The 10,736-nt window shown below is 55.6% G+C and overlaps 1 protein-coding gene across 1 annotated transcript in view; it reads left to right on the plus strand.

Moving 5' to 3' along the window:
• The window catches only part of LOC132385456 (protein shisa-6-like), a 136,694-nt gene extending 127,530 nt beyond the window's left edge, over positions 1–9,164 (plus strand). The window contains exons 3-6 of the mRNA XM_059957542.1: positions 3,662–3,730; positions 5,316–5,456; positions 8,559–8,815; positions 8,895–9,164. Of these exons, the coding sequence (XP_059813525.1) occupies positions 3,662–3,730; positions 5,316–5,456; positions 8,559–8,815; positions 8,895–9,164 (737 nt within the window). The remainder of the gene's footprint in view (positions 1–3,661; positions 3,731–5,315; positions 5,457–8,558; positions 8,816–8,894) is intronic.
• Positions 9,165–10,736: the final 1,572 nt, after the last annotated feature.

The following is a 10,736-nucleotide window of genomic DNA, read 5'->3' on the forward strand; positions in this document are numbered from 1 at the left end:
CTCTGTTCCACAACACTCCCCAGAGTCCCCGTCTACCTGTGACTCCACTGTCAGGGAACCGTGTCCCCGTCCCCCTTAGTCCCTCCGTTCCACAACACTCCCCAGGGTACCCGTCTACCTGTGACTCCACTGTCAGGAACCGTCTCCCCATCCCCCTTGGTCCCTCCGTTCCGCAACACACCCCAGGGTCTCCGTCTACCTGTGACTCCACTGTCAGTAACCGTGTCCACGTCCCCCTGGGTCCCTCTGTTCCACAACACTCCCCAGGGTCCCCGTCTACCTGTGACTCCACTGTCAGGAACCGTGTCCCCATCCCCCTTGGTCCCTCCGTTCCACAACACACCCCAGGGTCCCCGTCTACCTGTGACTCCACTGTCAGGAACCGTGTCCACGTCCCCCTGGGTCCCTCTGTTCCACAACACTCCCCAGGGTCCCCGTCTACCTGTGACTCCACTGTCAGGAACCGTGTCCCCATCCCCCTGGGTCCCTCCGTTCCACAACACACCCCAGGGTCCCCGTCTACCTGTGACTCCACTGTCAGGAACCGTGTCCCCGTCCCCCTGGGTCCCTCTGTTCCAGAACACTCCCCAGGGTCCCCGTCTACCTGTGACTCCACTGTCAGGGACCGTGTCCCCGTCCCCCTGGGTCCCTCTGTTCCACAACACTCCCCAGGGTCCCCGTCTACCTGTGACTCCACTGTCAGGGACCGTGTCCCCGTCCCCCTTGGTCCCTCCGTTCGACAGCACTCCCCAGCGTACCAGTCTACCTGTGACTCCACTGTCAGGAACCGTGTCCCCGTCCCCCTGGATCCCTCCGTTCCACAACACTCCCCAGGGTCCCCGTCTACCTGTGACTCCACTGTCAGGGACCGTGTCCCTTTCCCCCTTGGTCCCTCCGTTCCACAGCACTCCCCAGGGACCCCGTCTACCTGTGACTCCACTGTCAGGAACCGTGTCCCCGTCCCCCTGGGTCCCTCTGTTCCACAACACTCCCCAGGGTCCCCGTCTACCTGTGACTCCACTGTCAGGGAACCGTGTCCCTGTACCCCTGGGTCCCTCTGTTCCACAACACTCCCCAGGGTCCCCGTCTACCTGTGACTCCACTTTCAGGAACCCTGTCCCCATCTCCCTGGGTCCCTCTGTTCCACAACACTCCCCAGGGTCCCCGTCTACCTGTGACTCCACTGTCAGGAACAGTGTCCCTGTCCCCATGGGGCCCTCTGTTCTACAACACTCCCCAGGGTCCCGTCTACCTGTGACTCCACTGTCAGGAACCGTGTCCCCGTCCCCCTGGGTCCCTCTGTTCCACAACACTCCCCAGGGTACCAGTCTACCTGTGACTCCACTTTCAGGAACCGTGTCCCCATCTCCCTGGGTCCCTCCGTTCCAAAACACTCCCCAGCCAGACTCAAAAAACAATTCCTTTCCCCAAGCAGAGAGGCTGATCAACACCTCCACACGCCCCGGCACCACTGCTTTATCCTTTCCTGCCAGTCATCTTACATACAGACACATTGTGTACATATGATTAATCTGTGTGTCTAAGTAGCTCAGGTTTTCACATTTATTGCATGTTCCCATGGTGCATTGCTTCCCTAGTAACAAGTATTTAATTTCTCTTTGCACTACACTCGTGTACAGCAATTCACTTTAAACAATTTGGATATTTGAATCTTTGATTCCTCCACCCCAGGGAAAACAACTGTGAGCTCAGACAATAAGATACAGGAACAGAATTAGGCCATTCAGCCCATCGAGTCTGCTCTGCCATTTCATCATGGCTGATCCACTTTCCCTCTCAGAGCCCAATCTTCTGCCAACTGCACATATCCCTTCACACCCTGACCACTCAAGAATCTATCAACCTATGCCTTAAAAAAGCATAACGATTTGCCCTCCATAGCTGCCTGGTTCAATGAATTCCACAGATTCATCACTTATTGGCTAAAGAAATTCCTCCTCACCTCCGTTCTAAAAGGACTCCCCTCAATTCTGAGGCTCTCCACATCTCCACATCGACAGCCACTCTATCAGTGTCTTCTGGTCCTAGATTCCATCACTATAGGAAACAAACTCTCCACATCCACTCTATCTGTGTCCTCTGGTCCAAGACTCCATCACTATAGGAAACAAACTCTCCACATCCACTCTATCTGTGTCCTCTGGTCCTAGACTCCCCCACTACAGGAAACATCCTCTCCACATCCACTCTATCTGTGTCCTCTGGTCCTAGACTCCCCCACTACAGGAAACATCCTCTCCACATCCACTCTATCTGTGTACTCTGATCCAAGATTCCATCACTATAGGAAACAAACTCTCCACATCCACTCTATCTGTGTCCTCTGGTCCTAGACTTCCCCACTACAGGAAACATCCTCTCCACATCCACTTATCTGTGACCTCTGGTCCAAGACTCCATCACTATAGGAAACAAACTCTCCACATCCACTCTATCTGTGTCCTCTGGTCCTAGACTCACCCACTACAGGAAACATCCACTCCACATCCACTCTATCTGTGTCCTCTGGTCCCAGACTCCCCCACAATAGAAACATCCTCTCCACATCCACTCTATCTGTGTCCTCTGGTCCTAGACTCCCCCACCATAGGAAACATCCTCTCCACATCCACTCTATCTGTGTCCTCTGGTCCTAGACTCCCCCACTACAGGAAACATCCTCTCCACATCCACTCTATCTGTGTCCTCTGGTCCTAGACTCCCCCACTACTGGAAACATCCTCTCCACATCCACTCTATCTGTGTCCTCTGGTCCTAGACTCCCCCACTACTGGAAACATCCTCTCCACATCCACTCTATCTGTGTCCTCTGGTCCTAGACTCCCCCACTACAGGAAACATCCTCTCCACATCCACTCTATCTGTGTCCTCTGGTCCTAGACTCCCCCACTACAGGAAACATCCTCTCCACATCCACTCTATCTGTGCCCTCTGGTCCTAGACTCCCCCACTATAGGAAACATCCTCTCCACATCCACTCTATCTGTGTCCTCTGGTCCTAGACTCCCCCACTATTGGAAACATCCTCTCCACATCCACTCTATCTGAGTCCTCTGGTCCTCGACTCCCCCACTACTGGAAACATCGTCTCCACATCCACTCTATCTGTGTCCTCTGGTCCTAGACTCCCCCACTACTGGAAACATCCTCTCCACATCCACTCTATCTGTGTCCTCTGGTCCTAGACTCCCCCACTACAGGAAACATCCTCTCCACATCCACTCTATCTGTGTCCTCTGGTCCTAGACTCCCCCACTACAGGAAACATCCTCTCCACATCCACTCTATCTGTGTCCTCTGGTCCTAGACTCCCCCACTATTGGAAACATCCTCTCCACATCCACTCTATCTGAGTCCTCTGGTCCTCGACTCCCCCACTACTGGAAACATCGTCTCCACATCCACTCTATCTGTGTCCACTGGTCCTAGACTCACCCACCATGGGAAACCGCCTCTTCACACCCACTCTATCGAGGCCTTTCAACGTTCAATGGGTTCCATTACAAATAGTTTCTGCCTTTGCGTTGGGTCTGCCTTAGCTCCCATTCTGCCGCACTTCAATGGCCTTACACTGCGGGTCTTTTTATCGCGAGTGGGTTTGAGGAATCGCAAAAATAACCATCTCCTCTCTCGACACCAGGAAACACATACCACAACCTGAAACACGTGGTGGGAAGCAGCCCAGGACATGCAGGGACCCTGCCCCTTGGTGAGTGTCACCACCTCCCCTCCCCTCCTCTCCGCCTGAAATGCTTGCCCACTTCCACACAGCAACAACGGTCGATTCTGCAGCACAGCGGGAAATATGTGGCCCAGCCAGCAGCCGAGGCACTGCGAAACAAGGCAGATGCAGCTGTGGCCGAGAGAGACGAGGATTAACCCTCGCATTGCCTTTTCCTTCCCTACCCAAGAGACAGACAGACACCACGCTCACAGACTCTTTCTCTCTCTCACACACACACACACACACACACTCACACACACACACTCACACACACACACACACACAGACACTGACACACACTCACACACACACACACACACACACTCACACACACAGACACTGACACACTCTCACACACACACACACACACAGACACTGACACACACTCACACACACACACACACACTCACACTCATACACACATACACACACACACACACTGACACACACACACTGACACACACACACACACACAGACACACACTGACACACACACACACACACACAGACACACACTGACACACACACACACTCACACAGACACACACACACACTCACACACACACACAGAAACACACACACACACACACACACACAGACACACACACACACTCACACACACACTCACACACACACACACACACACACACAGACACACACACACACACTCACACACACACTCACACACACACACAGACACACACACAGACACACACACACACACTCACACACACACACACACACACACAGACACACACACACTCACACACACACTCACACACACACACACACACAGACACACACACACACACTCACACACACACTCACACACACACTCACACACACACACACACAGACACACACACACACACTCACACACACACTCACACACACACTCACACACACACACACACTCACACACACACTCACACACACACTCACACACACACACACACACACACACACAGACACACGCACACACTCACACACACACTCACACACACACTCACACACACACACACACAGACACACACACACACACTCACACACACACTCACACACACAGACACACACACACACACACACACACAGACACACACACACACACTCACACACACACTCACACACACAGACACACACACACACACTCACACACACACACACACACACAGACACACACACACACACAGACACACACACACACACACACACACACAGAGACACTGACACAAACCAGTCTGTTTAACCCTCTCGTGGCCGCGCTCCGGTTATACAGAGACACTATGTTCGATCGTTAATCCTCTCCCTCACTGCTGCTCCCATTGCATGTGTCTGTGTGCACGTGACTCCCGCTCTTCCTCCCTCACTCTCTCTTACTCCCTGTCCCTCCATATCTCCTCATTCATTCCCACTATCTCCCTTCCCCTTTCTCTCTTCATCTTTAACCCTGTACCTCTCCATCTCTGATTCCCTCATTCAATCCCTCATACTCTCTCCCTTCCCCTCTCCCTCTCCCCCTTCCCTCTCCCTCACCCCCCCAACCCCTCGCTCTCACTCCATTCTTGTGCAGACCGTTCTCGAGGGCATCATCACTCCCGGCAGAGTGGACTTCTCACCTCGTGTTCCTACCACAACCTCTCCCACCTCCCGCCCACGTACGAGACCGTTGTTCGGCAGGATGTCAACAGATACTCCTCCCTCCGCAGGCTTGGTCAGTGCACCGGGGACGCTGGGGGGAGGGCAGGGACAGCTGATGGGGCACAGGGGTGTTGGGACAGGAGTGAGTGGGGGCAATGTGTGAGTGGGGATAGGGGTGAGTGGGGACTGGTGTGAGTGGGGTAGGGATGTATGGAAACGGGGAGAGTGGGGACTGGTGTGAGTGGGGTAGGGATGTATGGAAATGGGGTGAATGGGGACTGGTGTGAGTGGGGTAGGGATGTATGGAAACGGGGTGAGTGGGGACTGGTGTGAGTGGGGTAGGGATGTATGGAAACGGGGTGAGTGGGGACTGGTGTGAGTGGGGTAGGGATGTATGGAAACGGGGTGAGTGGGGACTGATGTGAGTGGGGTAGGGATGTATGGAAACGGGGTGAGTGGGGACTGGTGTGAGTGGGGTAGGGATGTATGGAAACGGGGTGAGTGGGGACTGATGTGAGTGGGGTGGGATGTATGGAAACGGGGAGAGTGGGGACTGGTGTGAGTGGGGTAGGGATGTATGGAAACGGGGTGAGTGGGGACTGGTGTGAGTGGGGTAGGGATGTATGGAAACGGGGTGAGTGGGGACTGGTGTGAGTGGGGTAGGGATGTATGGAAACGGGGAGAGTGGGGACTGGTGTGAGTGGGGTGGGATGTATGGAAACGGGGTGAGTGGGGACTGGTGTGAGTGGGGTGGGATGTATGGAAACGGGGTGAGTGGGGACTGGTGTGAGTGGGGTGGGATGTATGGAAACGGGGAGAGTGGGGACTGGTGTGAGTGGGGTGGGATGTATGGAAACGGGGTGAGTGGGGACTGGTGTGAGTGGGGTAGGGATGTATGGAAACAGGGAGAGTGGGGACTGATGTGAGTGGGGTGGGATGTATGGAAACGGGGTGAGTGGGGACTGATGTGAGTGGGGTAGGGATGTATGGAAACGGGGAGAGTGGGGACTGGTGTGAGTGGGGTAGGGATGTATGGAAACGGGGTGAGTGGGGACTGGTGTGAGTGGGGTAGGGATGTATGGAAACGGGGAGAGTGGGGACTGGTGTGAGTGGGGTAGGGATGTATGGAAACGGGGTGAGTGGGGACTGGTGTGAGTGGGGTAGGGATGTATGGAAACGGGGTGAGTGGGGACTGGTGTGAGTGGGGTAGGGATGTATGGAAACGGGGAGAGTGGGGACTGGTGTGAGTGGGGTAGGGATGTATGGAAACGGGGTGAGTGGGGTAGGGATGTATGGAAACGGGGTGAGTGGGGTAGGGATGTATGGAAACGGGGTGAGTGGGGACTGATGTGAGTGGGGTAGGGATGTATGGAAACGGGGTGAGTGGGGACTGATGTGAGTGGGGTAGGGATGTATGGAAACGGGGTGAGTGGGGACTGGTGTGAGTGGGGTAGGGATGTATGGAAACGGGGTGAGTGGGGACTGGTGTGAGTGGGGTAGGGATGTATGGAAACGGGGTGAGTGGGGACTGGTGTGAGTGGGGTAGGGATGTATGGAAACGGGGTGAGTGGGGACTGGTGTGAGTGGGGTAGGGATGTATGGAAACAGGTTGAGTGGGGTCTGATGTGAGTGGGGTGGGATGTATGGAAACGGGGTGAGTGGGGACTGGTGTGAGTGGGGTAGGGATGTATGGAAACGGGGTGAGTGGGGACTGATGTGAGTGGGGTAGGGATGTATGGAAACGGGGTGAGTGGAGACTGGTGTGAGTGGGGTGGGATGTATGGAAACGGGGTGAGTGGGGACTGGTGTGAGTGGGGTAGGGATGTATGGAAACGGGGTGAGTGGGGACTGGTGTGAGTGGGGTAGGGATGTATGGAAACGGGGTGAGTGGGGACTGGTGTGAGTGGGGTAGGGATGTATGGAAATGGGGTGAGTGGGGACTGATGTGAGTGGGGTAGGGATGTATGGAAATGGGGTGAGTGGGGACTGATGTGAGTGGGGTAGGGATGTATGGAAACGGGGTGAGTGGAGACTGGTGTGAGTGGGGTGGGATGTATGGAAACGGGGTGAGTGGGGACTGGTGTGAGTGGGGTAGGGATGTATGGAAACGGGGAGAGTGGGGACTGATGTGAGTGGGGTAGGGATGTATGGAAGCGGGGTGAGTGGGGTCTGATGTGAGTAGGGTAGGGATGTATGGAAACGGGGTGAGTGGGGTAGGGATGTATGGAAACGGGGTGAGTGGGGACTGGTGTGAGTGGGGTAGGGATGTATGGAAACGGGGTGAGTGGGGTCTGATGTGAGTGGGGTGGGATGTATGGAAACGGGGTGAGTGGGGACTGGTGTGAGTGGGGTAGGGATGTATGGAAACGGGGAGAGTGGGGACTGGTGTGAGTGGGGTAGGGATGTATGGAAACGGGGTGAGTGGGGACTGATGTGAGTGGGGTAGGGATGTATGGAAACGGGGTGAGTGGGGACTGGTGTGAGTGGGGTAGGGATGTATGGAAACAGGTTGAGTGAGGACTGGTGTGAGTGGGGTAGGGATGTATGGAAACGGGGTGAGTGGGGACTGGTGTGAGTGGGGTAGGGATGTATGGAAACGGGGTGAGTGGGGACTGGTGTGAGTGGGGTAGGGATGTATGGAAACGGGGTGAGTGGGGACTGGTGTGAGTGGGGTAGGGATGTATGGAAACGGGGTGAGTGGGGACTGGTGTGAGTGGGGTAGGGATGTATGGAAACGGGGTGAGTGGGGACTGGTGTGAGTGGGGTAGGGATGTATGGAAACGGGGTGAGTGGGGTCTGATGTGAGTAGGGTAGGGATGTATGGAAACGGGGTGAGTGGGGACTGATGTGAGTGGGGTAGGGATGTATGGAAACGGGGTGAGTGGGGACTTTGAGACATTGGAAATTGACATCTTCACACATGGGATTATTCTGCCTCTCTCTCACCTTCTCTCCCTCCCCTGACCTCCTCTCTTCACCTATACCTCGCTTCCTCATTCCCTACTTTAATCCCTCCCTTATTCTCTGGTTCCATTTATGTCTCTCTCTCTCCCCTCTCTTTCCCTCCCATCTCTCCCACTTTCTCTCTCTTCTTGTCCCCCCCACCCTTTCTTCACTCTTTATCCTTCCTCTCTGTTCCCTCCCCCCACTCACCCCATCCCTTCTCTCCTGCCAGCCCGAGACGTTGAGGATTGCTGCCAACACCGTCACCTCCCCGAGACCCCCGGACGGGGCACCCTCCCCCTGCGGCGCACACCCCGTAACCACCCCTGCTCCAGTGCCTTACCGCCGTCACCCTCCCCATGCCCGAGACGGGCCATCTCCCAGGACCGCCTGCTGTCCGAGCCGGGACACCCAGCCGCCTCCTCCTTCCCCCCTCTCCCCCCTCCGAGGCCACGCTCCTCCCGCTCCCGCGAGCGGCTTTGCCCCTCTGCCCCACCCCCTCCCCCGCCCCCCTCCTCCCCCTCCACCCCCTCCGCCTCTATCCCCCTTCTTCCTGCCACTCTCGCAGAAGGCCCTCTCCTACGGGAACGTCTCGTCGCCCTCCCGTCCCTGGATCGAGCGCCACCAGATCGTCAAGATGAACTCCCACCCCTCGGCCGGCTCTCCCCGAGGGGGGGCTGGAGGAGGGGCAGGGGCAGGGGTGGGCACTCTGCCCAGTGCCGAGCGTCGCCAAGCCTTTGCTGCCAAGAGGCACAGTACCGTGGACCAACTCCAGCCCTTGCCAGGGCACCCGGGGACCCAGATCCGCTCAGGCTCCAAGGCGGAGGTCACCGTCTGAGACGGGGCCCCCTGGCTTCTCGATCATCCCTCTCCATCCCTCCCTCGTCCCTTCCTCCGCCACCCAGCCTACCCGTCCTCCAACCTCCTCCCACCTCTCCCTCTCCCTCCTCCTATCTTCGCCTCATCATTCCCCTCCCTCTTTTTCTGTCCCCTTCTCTACCTGTCCCTCCCTTCTCTCTCATTCTCTTTCCCCTTCCCTGCCTCCCCTATCTTCTTCAGCACTCCTCCACTCCTCCTTCTCTCCTCTTCCTCCTCACTGCCTGAGGTGAGACCCCCCCCCATCACTCTCTCCCTCCTCCTCTTGCCCTTTCCTCCCTCTTGCCCTCTTCCTCGAGCCCTCTGGACGCTGACAGCTGGGATCCGCGGCCACGTCCAGTCGACCCATCTCGGTTTGCCTGCTCATCCTCAGCTACACCATGGGGGAACCTTCTCTACCACTCCCTCTCCCACTTCACCCCAGCTTCCATCTCCCAGCGGGAATGTTGGATGAAGACCAGCCTGCAGCCACATTTCAGAGACACCCGGGACTCCCCTCGATAGTTTTCACTGAAGGACGGTTGGCATGGGGTGTTGTGCTGAGGCCTGGGATTCTAGAAGCACTTCTCCCACCAAGGCGCCTTCTGTAGGTGCCTGGAGTGCTCGTCAACCACTGTAGAGAAAGATCTCTCCCATCCACCATTTTAGAGGGTGATTGGTTGTGTGGGCCATTTTGAAGAAGATAATTGACACCCCACCACTGTAGGTGAAGACCAGTTCTCATGGGTTAATTCAGTGTATCTTCAGACCCACCCCAACCCAACATCTGAGGGAGATAGTGTAGTGTAACCCACCCCCACCCCCCGGTGCTTTTGCACCAATACTGACCGACCACGTTAGAAGGATTTGGGACACTATTATCCATAACGGCTAAGTTAAAGGTACTTTAGGACATCACTGGCCATAGCACAGAAGATCAAACCAATACCAACCAACTTAGGGGCCCCAATGAACAGTGTAGAGGTAATTGGACAAATACTGGGTACGTCTGAGAGATTTAGGAAACTATTGGCCATTGCAGAGAGAGTTGCACCTATAGCGAACAGTGTTAGAGGAGTCTGGGACATCATTAGCCATTGCAGCGAGGATTGGACAGCCAAGTTGGAGGGTCACCATTGTCCATTGCAAAGAAATCCGGACGGACCAATATCAACCATGTCAGATAGACATTACTGGCCATTGTAGAAAAGATTGGACTACTGCCAACCATCTTGAACTATTGGACTATCCTCATCGGTGTCTGGGTGCATTGGAACCTGATAGGGCCACTGCTTCGAACCAGCAGGTGTGCATAAGACGGGGACCATTTACGCGGTGAAGAAGCCCAATGGAGCACTCCAGCACAGAAGACGAAATATGGGGCGGGTTCAATCCTTGCACTGGGACATTGGTGGGGAGGAGAGTGGGGAGTGGAGTTATGTGTTCGGGACTGGAATTATTTTGATTTCCTTATCTGGGCTATTCATGGTGGAGATGGAGTTGGGGTTCGATGTTTTCTCCTGGCTGGAGGTGGGGAGGGAGGGACGAGTTCCCA

The sequence above is a fragment of the Hypanus sabinus genome (genome assembly GCF_030144855.1).
Source record: "Hypanus sabinus isolate sHypSab1 chromosome 24 unlocalized genomic scaffold, sHypSab1.hap1 SUPER_24_unloc_13, whole genome shotgun sequence".
Classification (NCBI taxonomy): domain Eukaryota; kingdom Metazoa; phylum Chordata; class Chondrichthyes; order Myliobatiformes; family Dasyatidae; genus Hypanus; species Hypanus sabinus.